Consider the following 14118-nt stretch of genomic DNA (forward strand, 5'->3'; position numbering starts at 1 on the left):
ATAATAATAATAATACTGCTTGCCACTCATACTGTCATTTATTTCTGGTGAAATATTGCATTATTACAATGACAAATTAATCAGTCACAGTTTATCAAAGACTATTAATTGGGGTCAACAAGAGGGGAAAAAAACATAATCGCACACACTGGAAATCATGCAGTCGCACAATATATTATATCCAACACTTGAACCTGAAGAAGTCCTGAAGGTCTTTGTCGTCCACTGATTTGTCATGGATCCCGGCATACATACTTTTTAACAGATCTGTCTTAAACTTTCCCTCCAGGACATCAATATATTTGTCCAGACAGCCTTGGACAAGGACAGAAAACAGATTCATTTCAACTAGATGCACTATAATGACTATGCCTGTTTCTCTTTTCAAACTTTAAACTATCTACTGGAATAGATCATGTAATTCAAGTGCACTGCCTAGAAAACTCAGCAGTACACACTTTATTCCTTAATATGGCAGATATAAAAGACCACAAGCACATACACACATACCTGTACACATTGTTAAAATACTTGCTTAACTACCACTCATCCAGGGCATGTATTTTTTATGAATACTCACCTAAGCCCATGACTTTCCCATAGGCAATGAGATTCGGACCCAGTAAAAGGTGGTCGTACAGCTCCTGCTTCATCAGGATGCGAACAATCTCCCCCGTGATGAAGGCGTCGTCAAATGTCTGCTCAGCAACGGGCCTGAGGGGGAACCTGCTGTAGACGTCCACTGCAGCCAGTGGATCAGTCTTCACCAGCAAATCAGCCAGCTCAATATAGGCGTCATGGACCTGGAGCGTGGGAGGAAAGGTTCAAGATCAAATCCTTCACACAGCAACACTGTTTATTTTCTTTGCATTGACTATTTAACAGTCCCGTAATTTTCCAACTATTAGCCAAGGTTTATACATTGATTTTGCAAAATTCTTCAGCGGGTTTATACACATTGCAGCCAATACACAGTAAATTACTATATGTCAATATATAAGACCATAGATCTGAGAATTGAGGTCGGTCCTGCTCAATCTGTGTAAAACTAATACATACCACTGACTATTCTACATACAACCCAAGGTTTTGCTACCATCATGTACCATCATTGATTAATTACCATCCTCTTAATACCTCACCACCATGTACTTCACCGTTCCTGCACAAAGAGTGGGCCATGTAATGATCATTGTACCAAGGCCAAACAGACTGACCTCTGGTGCCATGGAGATGACCTCCTGGTACAGGCTGCAGGCCTCCTGCTGGGTGTCGGCAGACCGGGAGAGAGCTCTGGCTAGCCCCAGACGAGGGGCATGGCTCTTAGGGTTTGCAACGGCAGGTGCAGCAACCCTGGTGTTTGATGATGGAGCCTCGACCACTAATAAAACAGCATATCGACGAGTCAATAAAAGGAGCACCCCGCCACTATTCAATGACCTACATTGTGGTACCTCAACACATACATATATTTTCTATCTATTAAACACATGAATATCTAAAACAAGTTGATAAACTATATAAAGATAGTATACAGTAGACAGTATAGAAACTATACTGTATATCACCAACTATATACACTATATATATTTCAGTATTTGACTAGAGTAAGGGCCCTGAGCAATAGGGCTAGCTGTCCCACCGTCTGGTTTAGCCTGAGGGACGCCGCTGCACTCCTGTTTGGATTTGCTGGGAGAGAGCTGGGTTTTAGAAGAGGGTTTGCCTGGAGCCTTTGCAACCCCGTCGGCCTTGGCTGGAGCCCGCCCTCTGGTAAAAAAAAAAAGAAAAAGGAACACACATGGCAAATTTCACATGAAACAAATCACATGTAATTTTATAAATAGACAGGAAAACATAAGGGAGCTAGCTGCTCCAGGGCCATAAAAAGAACAGCATGTTAAACAGTCACCTTGCCGCCGCCGGTGCCGTTTTGGCAGCGGGCGCGGCTTTGCTGCCTCGGGGTGCAACACCTGACTTGGCAGCGGCCGCCGCGGCCCCCCCTCTGCCCGGGGTTCCCCTCCCACGCCCGGTCGCCTTCCCAGCAGCCCCTGCTTCAGATGGCCCCGGTGCCCCTGTGGATTTGCTGGCTGTCTCCTTGGCAGCTCTCGCCCTCGGAGCCAGTCGCTTCTGCCACCATGCCTGCTCTGAAGAAGGGACAGAGGGAACCACTGAACAGAAACCCAAGGCATGACTGCTTCACTCATGGCATCTAACACAGCAGGGATTTATAATATGCTCTTTCAGAGCACTCAAGCTGACTGCCAAACCTGCAGTCTGAACAGACACGGGGGACAGTTTAAGGAAAAAAAGGGCATAAAGCTTTATTCTCTAATCCTTTGCTCCTGGTGAGTTTTCCTCTCATGGGGGCCAGGCATGACTGGGTGTGCAAGTCTGAGGACAAGTGGTTGAAAATGTATGGTCCTGTTAAGAGGCTTACACCAGGACACGTTCCTTCAAAAGCTAATCCACACTCTAACATGTACACTTTTATTCCTACTGATATTTAATCCAAATTCCCAAATGTCTCACAGTGTGGGGCTACATGCTAATTGACAAAAAGGGATGTTCTGTTTATAGCTGTCATGTATTCAAGTAAACAGCGGCACATACAGTAAATATATAATAATCTCTCATATCTGTGACAAATTACTGTAATTAGCATTTCCCAGTCAACTCTTCAATAAATTCACATATAAAGGATTATACTCCTAATACCCAGATCATAAGATAACATAGTCTACAAATTCAAGACTGTTAGGCCTCTGTATCATCTAAAATACAGACCATTCACAATGACCCTTTAAATTGCTCCAGGGACAATGCAGTCCCTAGTAATAATTGCCATACTGTATGTACAGTAAATCACTCTGGATTAAAAGTGTCTGTGAAATGATAAAATGTAAGTTAAGCATCACCACATCTTACTTGCTAGTTTTTCTGGGGCATCTCCAGTCTGGGGGGACCCCTCCAACTCGATACTGGCCTGGAAGCTGAGACAGGCATCTTTCAAGGCCTCCTGGGCCTGCTCGGACTCTGGCTCACTGTCGTATTGGGCCAGCTGGGTCACACCGAGCTGACACAGTGCATGACTGTTGCGGGGCACGGTCACAACTCCCACCTGACAGACCTGAGACACACCAGAATATCATCTAAATAAAACTTGGGACAAGGGTGACTGCTTTGTTATTAAATAATAATGACACATTTTTGCACAAAACTACAATCAAGTGTCTAGTTTTGTATACAATGATTAAGCCTCTTGTTCTCTTGTAGTCTAGCAGTGGACTTCCATGTATGTGAAACCGGCCCACAGAGTTGCACATTTCGATCTTAAAACTGGTTCAGAAATGCTTGAAGAGAGGCAGACAGGCAGAACGGAGGTCACCTTCTCCTGCATGTCGAGCAGCTCTCTGCAGGGGGTGATGGAGGTGAGGCGGATGAGGGCGCTGAGGGCCTGGCAGCGCTGGGCGATCCAGGCCTGCTTCGCGGCCCCGGGCTGCTGGATGAGGCTCTGGAGCAGGGCGAAGTGGCCGTCCAGCAGCACCCACTCCAGCTGCTGGGCCACCTCTCCGCGACACACGCAGCGGGCCACGCCCTGCGCCGCCAGAGAGACCACACTGGTGACGGAGAAGAGTACAGGACAGAACGCAACAGAGCAGAGAGAGAATGGGGGAAGAATGGGGTCAGATCATTGACTCATTTCAGGGGGGGATCAGAGAATAGGGCCGAGGATTTGTTTGTGTGTTTCTCTGAATTGTGTTGTTTTACAGTGAACTCACAAGTGGTAGACTTGTTCTGCTGTCATTGACTTCTCAGAGGGGGCATGTTTGCTTAACAGGTTACCCAGGCTGAGGCATCCACGGAGGAACTGGACGTTGACAGTGGACAGTGGGTCTGTGTGGTCCATCTCTCTTCTATGGGTGAAAAGACCAGGAACAGTGCATAAAGTCTTCTGCAACAGAGATACAGTAAAAGTATAACGCCTTCATACTTCAGGTGCACACACACACAATCTCACGGACACACGTGCCCACATAGACACACTAAAAGGCTACCTGTCATGTTCTGATGGCGTCAAGGCACGGGCCGTGACATATTCCAGTCCCTGCTGAAGGTACATAGCAGCTTCCTTCTCCTGTGTCTCTGAGTTTCTCTCCTGCTGGAGCAGAGCCATACCTGTATAGAACCTTCCAGATAAAACAGCAGTGAGACTTGGCAGTATGATCAACCAATGACTTCACAAAGCAGAAACTGTAGCCTGGCTTAATGCAATTATCCTGTAACACTATACATTATGTCACCGAGACAATGCTGTTGGCTGTAGGTGCCAGCCGCAACAATTAGGACGTAAATCTTCCGGGATTTTCCAGTGGCTGACCACAATTACAGCGCGCGGGAGTCAATAAGCTTAAAAAGGAGTGCGCTCAAACAATGCCGTAAAACATCTTATCCTATCCTGGGCCGACAAGGAGCTCAGCTCAGGTGTCAGGGTCACCTGAGGGCTGGCTGGGACGGCCGGAGCGCCAGGGCCGTCTGGAGATGCTGCAGGGCCTCACGGCTCTTCCCCTGGAGCAGGAGCAGGCGGCCGGCGTGCAGGTTGTGCTCCCAGCTGTCCTGGCTCAAGGACCAGGCGTCCAGGTACTTGAGGAGGGCCCTGTGCAGCCAGCTCTCCTCGTCTGCGAGGCTGGACTGGCCGTCCTGTGGGCACACGGTTTGCTCTTATTATTCATTTTTGCACAGTGACAGATTTCAGAATTGGTGCAGAATAGACTTCTCTTCTTAACACAGAGCCTGGCCTCGATCCATTGGCAAACGTTTATTTCCTGGTTTGTGGATGCTTGTCTGAAGTTTGAATTCATTGGAGTTCAATCACTAAAGTTTGGGAATGACGTATGCTAAACCACGGGGGACACAACGATAACGATAGCCTTGAAACTAAAATGTAATCACTCTTGGGAACGCCCTCTGTTCGCAGATTGGGCAGAGATGCATTTGCCGGAGTAAACGAAGCTGGATCAAGCTACATGTATATCAGACGGAGTATGAAGAGAGATGAAATGGAGCGGAAGTACATAGTCAGGCGGAGCCAGGCTAGAATAGACTGATCATGAGAGAGGAATCATAGCCTTGTAGCGCTGTCTGATTAGTAAGCTGCTTTTGAACCAGATTCCATGTGCAAAAGAGTTCAGTGGGTCAAAACATCCTAAATCCATATCCGTTGAAGAATAAATTGAATAGCTGTACTCAAATGGTGCAATGTCAGTGGGTCAATTCTCAATTAATTTTCTAAATTGTGAACTGCTAAGTGAAGAATGAACCTACTAGAGGTCCACTGATCAAATCTGTCCTCTGTGGTAGGATTTACCTTTTTGGCCCTCTTGGAGAGCCAGAGGTAGAGTGTCTGAACATAGTCAGCCTTGGTGGCCTGGCCCTGTTCCTTGAGCTGGTGGAACTCCGTGTCCAAGGCTTTCAGCTGGTTCTCGAGCGTGGGCGTTCCCATGAAGCCATGGAGTTTGCACACAGCCAAGATCTCATCCAGCCTCCCTGCAGTCTTGGCACTGCCAAGCTCCTGGGCGTCACCGGTATCCTGATGGGAGGGAGGAGAGGACTGGAGTCAGCAATGTTTGCAGCTTGGTTTAAGGCTGATGCACTGCTATCTTTCAACACTACGCCTGGCATATACGCATAGACCAAGCCTGCTTTTAGATCTATTATTATTGCGCTCCTTGTCATCATTACACCTTTCTCTTTAGTGCTGACAAACATAACACTTACTGCTGATATTAAATTAGGCTTTTGAAAATATTTGTTTTTCACGTTTGCTATACTGCAGAGTTTATTGTATTACCATAGTCACCTTCCTAAAATAATGGCATAAGTAATTTTTTCAGGTTTTTCAGAAAACACAAACGAGTTAACCAAAAATCATTTTTGTCAAAAATGTCTTGTGTCATTATTTTAGGAAGGTGGCGATATGAAAGATGACAATATTCATGTTGCTTTGAAGATCAAGTATGTAAGATCTCTGCTGTTTGCTTGTTATGTAAGAGCAGCTAAACACTCATGAATATTGGATGGTACCCCACCAGAGACTGATGAACAATCATTGTAATTATATCTCAATTGTATTGTAACTGTGCAGGTGCAATAACTATGACAGATACCTTCTTTTTAAGGCCATACATTTCCTCTGCATAATGATGCTCTTCCAGAGTTCTTCCAAGCAAATAATGCAGTTTTGAATCACGAGGCTTGAGTTTGATAGCAGACGCGTAATGGACAGCAGCCTGCTCAAGAAGGTCCAAGGGTGACTGTCCCTCAGCATATTGCATTATGTCACCTACACACACACACACACACACACACACACATATACACACATACACAGAGATAGGGGGGCACATGAATACACAAATATGATTCTGTTGCACCATGGTAGCAGTTATGAATTATTTCAAGCATCTTTTTTTGCATGAAATATTAACTGAGTAGGAATTGAATAAGTAAAAACCCTTCTGTCATTCCCTATAAATATCAAATCTCTTTTTCCAAGAGAAAAAGCTCCACTGGGTGGAAAATATCATAAAAAACAGCATCACATATTTTATCCTAAATCTATGGGATTCGTTTCTGTTTACATGGAAGCCATAAAATAGTGGTTACCATGAAAATCAATTTTCTGTAAGACATCGGCACTTGCAAGCCTGCACTTAATGTGACTTTATGTGAATCACATAAATCTAGTAAAACGAGGCGACAACACCAGATGATCCTCAAACATCCCCCTCTCAACTAACAGAGGATGATCCTCCCTGAAACTTTAAAACCTGTATTAAATTCTCACCGTGCAGGTCAGTGAATTAAGATAATATTTCATCGGAACTAAATCCAATTCAATCCTTTAAGAACCTGCTTTGATGTCATTTCTTGGAAGCGTGAGTTAGACAGATCAAGCGCAAAAGAAAAAGGCAAGGGAAATGAACAGGGGAACTTGAGTGCATGGGCCACAATAGAATTACTTTGCATTTAAACCATCTTCATCTATTTTTAAAGGCGGGAGTGGGATCTATAGTCACATCAGCTGGGACCCTCTCACGTGCCTGGTTTTGGAAGACGCTGTCTGTAAAGATTGAGCTGTTCCTCTGCGTGGGTGCAGAGGTCCTCCACGTTATCCTTACCGACAGCTTTTTGCAGTCTTTTCTCCCAGTTTCGAATCTACAGGATTAAAACTTAAAACACTTATATTTATATTCTCACATGCATCAGATGATCTACATGTGGCATGGCTTCCTGAATAAGTATACAATGATCAGCATAGAGAGCACGTACCTCTGAAGTGTGTTTTGTCTCAATTTCAAGATTATCTGTAGATTCGAAATGTGTTTTGTACCAAAGGGTTTCGGTGACTTCCTGTTAAGGAAAAGGTATTGAGTCGATCTGTGAAACGGATTACAGTTCTCTGTGCAACTGGACAAGTCCGTAATTAGTGATATAAGAACGACAAGCGACCGACGGGTCAATGAAGTGTGCAGTCAAAGTAAAGGATGAATTAACCATGAGTGAAACCCAAATCAATGACTTTGATTTTGGCACAACAGGAGCAGCCCTCCTGAATATTTTATTGCTGACCTTTGTGTCCAGGTCTACTGGGGGCTTATGCGGACAGTCCTTTGCATGAGACACCACCTCAGCCAGTTTGATGGTGCTTTCACATCCTGTGGTGAGACACAACAGTCTTGAGCATCAACTGTTTCAACATTTCAGAACTACTGACAAAAAGACTTTCATCTTATCTGGCACAAAATTGTATCTTGGGCCCAAAATATGGACCTCATTTTACAATTGCCAATTTAAAAAAAAATGACCGCTTGTTGTATAGTAAGTCTGCAATAATAATGAATAAGTTTCAAAGGGATATCATGATGTGAGCTTACTAACATTGCTATTGTTCAATACCATAACATACATCTAGGACAATTTCTAAGTGATCTATATTCCCTATAATCTATATCTATATTACTGTACGTCACAACTATTTTACAACAAAATAGGCTGAGTGATTGATCACTAACATGCAACTCTATAGAATGAAATGATTTAGTGCACAATGAGTGTGAATGAATAGACATAATAGACACTATTACACAACCTACCACAATGAGCGAAGAAACATTTGACAGATACAGCAGACATCTTCTTGTCGAGGTCCAACTCTGGCACTTTCCAGCCTTCACCCAAGGGGGACTCGGTGAGGGGGTCGACCTTTGCCCTCCGAGTCAACATGTCAATGTAAGGAGCTGAGAAGATGTGTTTTGGGTCACTACAGGGACACAGCATAAGACGGACAGAAAGAAGAAGGCTCCTTTAGAAATAGCCAACTTTAATGTTTAACACGGGTTAGAAAGGTTTTGAATATGGCGTTCTACCTTAGATTTATTGAAGCAGGTCTGTAAAAGGCAGTCAAGGAAACTGGACACTCGTACTTAATCTGGTCCTTCACATTACAGAAACTGACAGCCACTGGTATCTGCTCTCTACTGATGGCAATTGAATACACCTACCGAGCCAAGTGACAACAAAGTTAGCTTTAAATTTTACTTAAATTTCATTTGCGTAAAATTACTATTCAGACACAATTTTTTCACTTGATTAAAAATACTGTACATATTTTAAAATTACTATACAATTCAAATGCATTTTCTCACTTGATTAAAAATACTGTGCATATTTTAAAATGACATCAGGCCGTAAAAATGTCCTACTTGAGAATTGGTGCCATCTGCCGATGAAACTTTAATTGCAACCACAGTATCCCCAACATTCAGCAGAACGGCTTTCGAGCTGTCCTCCCCATTCACTGAAACTTGCATATTCTTATCTGGTAGCTTTGGCTGTATGACAACCATGGTAAAATCGACAGGGACAGAGCCTGGAACATGGAGAGAGGTTATTACACTAGGTCATAGTTAAGGCCAAAGCTTTCATCATTGTAGCTACTCACTTGAATATTCGTAATCGCTTGCAGAAAATTCTGGCTGTAGTTTAAAATCCCCCTCTATTGCTAAATCGCATAATTTAGCTGAGCTGGCTGATAACTTGGTGATCTCGATGCAATATTTCTTCGTTGTGCCATCTTCAGACACAACTTCAACTGCTACTGCATTCAACCCATCGCTCAATTTGACAGTCTTTGAGCCATCCCCAAACAGCTATTAAAAAAAACAAACACAAAACTGTTGGCATACAGTAAGGTGCTTCATGCAATGCAATGCAACACATCACACCACCACACCATACAGAAAAGCTTTTGACAACAGAAGATGGTAAATTGGGTGGTGGAGTTCAAGGATGAGGGCAGATATACTCACTATTTTATAAGAAGCTCCGCAATCACTTGTCAAGAGATCCAGAGTCACCTTACTTACTTTGCTCTCAACAGTTACTTTATAAAAAGTTATATCTGGTTTAAATGGAGGTTCCAGTTTCCCAACAGAGCACGAGAGCTTCTCTAGGTCGCAGTTATCCATCCTTGATTTGGAGTGAGAAACTTTTTTCAGACATTTTCTCTTACCACTCACGACGCTGTAGCCATAGAAACGAGATTGGGTCACGTGGGTTTGCTAGATCATTTAGGCCATATTTTGCGCTCATGACACATAACATTGACAAGAGTCCTGCGATTTTAATGTAGAAATGAATTATGAACATTCATTCATTCATTCATTTCATTCACAGTACAGTAGCCTAAAATAAACATTACTTTGCTGCCGGAGTCCCGGTGCTCACATGTAGGGGGCAGTGTTCTTTGTTTTCTTTTTTTCCTCCTCTGGTGTTCGTCGGAAGTTTCGAAAAATTGTATCACAGTAAAAGGCAGGTCGTTAGAGACCTGCCGAAAACATTGGTAAACTAATACACTTTGGATATAAATCTATTTAAAATATATACATCCAAATCATTCAAATGACAAAGACAAAAATATATATATAATGCAAATCCTTTTCAATCCTATTTTGGGGGCTTTTATTTTATAACTCTCTTGACCTGGAAGGGAAATGATGACCCAGTGAAGACGCTGCAAAAAAAACGTGGACGAGACTTATGGATAAGACTTGTCCATCTAAATAGCATAACGTTACCTATGTTTATGGTGTTTAAAGGTTATGAAACGTTAGTCGATATATATTAAATAGCTGTCAGTACTTTTCGTGGTTGGTTTTCTTCAGTTCCTGATGCTTTTCGCTAAACTAATCTTCTAGTTGGACAGCTCTTTTGCCTTTTTTTTTACTAGCTAGCTGACTAGCATATACTGAATAGCCTACAACTCTTCACTAAATGATGGCAGAAGACATTCCTCCCGAGGATTATCCCTCTGAGATTGAAGAGTACCTGACTGGGTTCGACACATCGTTGGGCTCTGTTGATGGCGTCGTGCAGAAACTTATGACTGCCTCCAGAAATGAACAAAAGGTATAGAGGCAACGTCAACGTTATGTGTAGGGACTTGGGTCTGTAACTGGTGAGATGTCAGAATGTGTAAATTCTCTGCATTAAGAAATGAATCCCGCAGGCAACAGTGTAGCCTAAAATCGACAATGTGTGTAACTTTTATTTTGCCACCTGTAACGTTAAGCTTATGAGCTCTAATGCTCATCAAAGTCACATAAACACGGCCTTCCTTGTTGATAGAGCTATTTTGTCCTCTTCTCAGTTGGACCCACTGGAGCAAGCCAAACTGGATTTGATGTCAGCATACGCGCTTAATTCATTATTCTGGAGTGAGTTAATGATCTACTTTCCCCCAAAATTTTTACAAATACAGTGTTGTTTTGGAACCATGTGTGTATATTGTGTTCTTCACAGTGTATTTGGTGACGCAAGGAATCAATCCAAAAGAACATGGAATTAAACAAGAGCTGGTGAGAAATGTTTGAAACTTTTTAAAAATATATATTTGTAGTGCTATTTGTATTTCTACATAACAGTAGTGTAGTGTATATGTTTCTTAATATGTACAGTGTTCTTACATGTACCTCATGTCTGTGTCAAACTGTGATGTGATCTATGTGATTTGCTATTGCAACAACTTCTATGTTTGGGAGGTTCATGTGTCTGTTCCTTTTTCTTTAGGAGAGAATACGAGCACATATGAACAAAGTGAAAGAAATCACAGACAGAAAGAAGGCAGCGCGTTTGGATAAAGGTGCTGCTGGTCGATTTGTGAGGAACGCTCTGTGGCAGGCCGAGGAGGGCAAGGATGCAACTGAGCAGCCTCCCAAAGCAAAGCACAAGAGATTCAAATGAGGAGTGAGAAATCCTTCTGGGTTAACACCGTGTGCCCTTTTCAGTAGACTGTAACGTGAATGAGAGAAAGCTCTCCACTAAGGACTTATTTGGTAACATTTCCTCAAAAGGATTTTTTCCCCATTATGTCGTTAGTTTTTATATTTTTCCCCGTTTTCTTTGTGAAGGAGAAAGTAATTTCGATTAGCAAAATGAAAATTTTATTTCAACAGTATGTTTACCAGTCAGCAGTTTGTTAATACTTGTAGATTTCCATGAATTAGGCCATATTTTCATGGAATATATGGAATTCATACATTGTGTCACCAAACCCGCTGACCTGATTGAAAGTGTCTGCATAGGCTTCTTACGATAGAAGCTGGCAAACTAAGTTATTCTCTTCAGGAAGATTGATAACTTGGTAATAAATGGCTCAATTAGCCAACTGAGGTCCTTGCAGTCTTCTGCCTACATTAATGATCTAGTAGTGCATGTTTAACAGCAATGGTGGTATTTGTCAGCTGATGTGAAAAATGACTAAAAACAATTAAATATACTACCAGTAGTTACATCCTTAATCATATTAATGTGCCTTTGAGTCTTACAATGAGCTGTATATCAGAACGGTTTGTTCTCTTTAGGGGTGTAATAAGAATGTAGTTTCATTGATTAATTAATTAATCAATACATTGAAATGAATTGATCAACCATTTAGGCTGATATGCATTTTTGGTTTGTGGTTTAAAGAGAAAATATGCAGGTTTGGCAGTTTCTTTGCTGTTTTCTGGTTTTACACTTGCAGGTTTCTCTGCAGAGCCTCCCCTACAGCTTTAGAGTGTATATATTTTACAACACTTTAATCAGTCAGTCTGTCTTTTCATGAGCATGGGCGCGAGGCTGCGAGACTTTCTGTTGGTCAGTGCACCGGCCCGCTGGCCTGTAGTTGCAAGGATGGTTTTTCCACTCACAGACGCTATGTGGAAGCGAAACGGCCACAATTCAACCCAAAAAAGATATATAACCATTCCAATGGCTCTGCTGTTGAGGTAAATTAAGCTAAAAAAAACCCTGCATAGTTTCCCTTTTAATAGGTTAGTTTTCACAAAAATGAAAAGAATGAAATATATAGGATCTTAAATAACCTAACTGTCATATAAAGACAGTGTCTGTAAGATGGCAATTTTCACAAGTTATACCCGGTGACTATTTGTAAATGGCTGTCCCCTTCAGAGCTTTTTAAACATTCCATATTTCATTCCTATTGAACTGATATTGAGTTGTAATCTAAACAAATCATATTGAACGGAATTATTTGTCTACATTAGTGTTATTGTTCTCATATGTCAAGTCAAGTAAAAATGTTATTTCTATTGCACTTTTACAAACGGTTGAGCCACACCAAAGTGTTTCACAGTAAAGTGCATAATGCAAGACCTTAAGGCACAAAAAAAACAAGAAAAAAGAACAGGGCTACTGTGTACAGACAATGACTTAGGAGTTAAAATAAATAAAAGGAGAGAGACAATTAAAAGGTAAACATAGGACATTGTGCACAGGCACTTAAAGAGGGAGACCTTAATTAAAAGCAAGAGAGAAGAGGTGGGTTTTTAACTGGGACTTAAGATGTGGAGGGGGAGGCTGTTCCAGAGACTGGGGGCTGCAACAGCAAAGGCTCTGTCCCCCTTTGTTTTCAGCCTGGACCTGGACACTTCCAGCAACAGTTGGTCGGCTGACCGTAGTGGTCTAGAGGGGATGTGGTGGTGGAGGAGATCAGATGGGTATGAAGGGGCCAGACCATGCAGGGATTTGTACACTGTCAGTAGAAGTTTAAAATCAATGTGTTAACAGATGGGGAACCAGTGGAGTGATGCGAGGACCGGGGTGATATGTTCACGCTTTTTTGTGCAGGTGAGGAGTCGAGCGGCTGAGTTTTGAACCAACTGTAGGCGGTGGAGCTGAGATTGATCAATGCCAGTATATAGAGCATTGCAGTAGTCCACTTGAGAAGTGATGAAGGCATGTATGACTCTCTCTAGAGCCCTGTGGGGCAGGTAGGCTTTGGACTTTCTTGGCTATGGTTCTCAGGTGGAAAAAGCTTTTCTTAACCACTGCACTGAACTGCTGCTCAAACTTGAAGGCACTGTCAAAAATCACCCCCAGATTTTTCACAGAGGGCCTGATGTTGGAGGCGAGAGGGCCCAGGTCAAGCAGTGAATGGAGCACAGCCTGCCCATTGACCTTTAGGGGGAGATACAGCTGGATGTCATCAGCAAAGCAATGGTAGGTGTTGTGTCTGACCAGGATTTCCCCTAAGGGTAATATGTGCAACAGAAAGAAGATGGGACCTAGTATATGCTAAATGTGAGAGAAGTGGGCAGGTGTAAACACCTGAGTGCGATTCAGTCTGCCAAAGGATTGTTGATATTGATGCACATAAAGCAAAACACGTAGGAATGGTTTAAATATTGGGCCAGGTCACAATGTTTGTTTCCCATTTACAGAGCCACATAGTGAATGGACACCTTGACTTTATATTGAATTGGAAATGTGGACTTTACTTTGGAGGGATAAATAGTTTTTTTGCAGATGACCGTGCTTGGAGCATCTCCAAAATGACTTGTCCTGTGGGATGTTTCTGTTCAGTAGTGGTGGGGATTTATCAACAGTGACCTTAGATGGACAAACCTAATCCAATGGCAGGTTGTTGAACACTCAAGGCATTTTGATGCATTTGAGCAATGAAGGATGTCCTGTCTTCTCAAAACTGACGCAGGGTGTAAGGGTTATGTTCAGGGAAATGTTTTGCTTAGAAACTCCGAATTTGGGAATTGTGTGGAT

At 42.6% G+C, this 14118-nt stretch overlaps 2 protein-coding genes across 2 annotated transcripts; one reads left to right on the top strand and one right to left on the bottom strand.

The window, feature by feature from the left end:
• Window positions 1–4: 4 nt before the first annotated feature.
• LOC134064127 (uncharacterized) lies at window positions 5–9562 on the bottom strand. The gene is made up of 20 exons (XM_062519937.1): window positions 9369–9562; window positions 9002–9209; window positions 8763–8929; window positions 8427–8557; window positions 8154–8320; window positions 7630–7715; window positions 7330–7410; window positions 7101–7215; window positions 6165–6340; window positions 5366–5587; window positions 4496–4698; window positions 4056–4187; window positions 3780–3914; window positions 3386–3617; window positions 2926–3127; window positions 1910–2144; window positions 1643–1767; window positions 1218–1381; window positions 581–803; window positions 5–315 (listed from the first exon to the last, which is right to left on the bottom strand). The coding sequence occupies exons 1-20, from the start codon at window positions 9525–9527 to the stop codon at window positions 176–178; spliced, it is 3303 nt and encodes a 1100-aa protein (XP_062375921.1). The 5' UTR covers window positions 9528–9562; the 3' UTR covers window positions 5–175.
• A 511-nt stretch (window positions 9563–10073) lies between these two features.
• On the top strand, window positions 10074–12524 carry c1d (C1D nuclear receptor corepressor). The gene is made up of 4 exons (XM_062519942.1): window positions 10074–10467; window positions 10709–10775; window positions 10861–10916; window positions 11128–12524. The coding sequence occupies exons 1-4, from the start codon at window positions 10333–10335 to the stop codon at window positions 11299–11301; spliced, it is 432 nt and encodes a 143-aa protein (XP_062375926.1). The 5' UTR covers window positions 10074–10332; the 3' UTR covers window positions 11302–12524.
• Window positions 12525–14118: the final 1594 nt, after the last annotated feature.

The sequence above is a fragment of the Sardina pilchardus genome, chromosome 18, assembly GCF_963854185.1.
Source record: "Sardina pilchardus chromosome 18, fSarPil1.1, whole genome shotgun sequence".
In the NCBI taxonomy this organism is placed as follows: Eukaryota; Metazoa; Chordata; class Actinopteri; order Clupeiformes; family Clupeidae; genus Sardina; species Sardina pilchardus.

Excerpts from the sequence above, each read along its gene's own strand:
- LOC134064127 (XM_062519937.1), bottom strand. The coding sequence starts at position 9,527 with ATGGATAACTGCGACCTAGAGAAGCTCTCGTGCTCTGTTGGGAAACTG. Across the intron at positions 9,210-9,368 it reads GCGGAGCTTCTTATAAAATA|CTGTTTGGGGATGGCTCAAA; the intron begins GTGAGTATATCT and ends TTTTTTTAATAG. Across the intron at positions 8,558-8,762 it reads CAGATGGCACCAATTCTCAA|GTGTATTCAATTGCCATCAG; the intron begins GTAGGACATTTT and ends TTGGCTCGGTAG.
- c1d (XM_062519942.1), top strand. The coding sequence starts at position 10,333 with ATGATGGCAGAAGACATTCCTCCCGAGGATTATCCCTCTGAGATTGAA. Across the intron at positions 10,468-10,708 it reads CCTCCAGAAATGAACAAAAG|TTGGACCCACTGGAGCAAGC; the intron begins GTATAGAGGCAA and ends TCCTCTTCTCAG. Across the intron at positions 10,776-10,860 it reads GCTTAATTCATTATTCTGGA|TGTATTTGGTGACGCAAGGA; the intron begins GTGAGTTAATGA and ends TGTTCTTCACAG.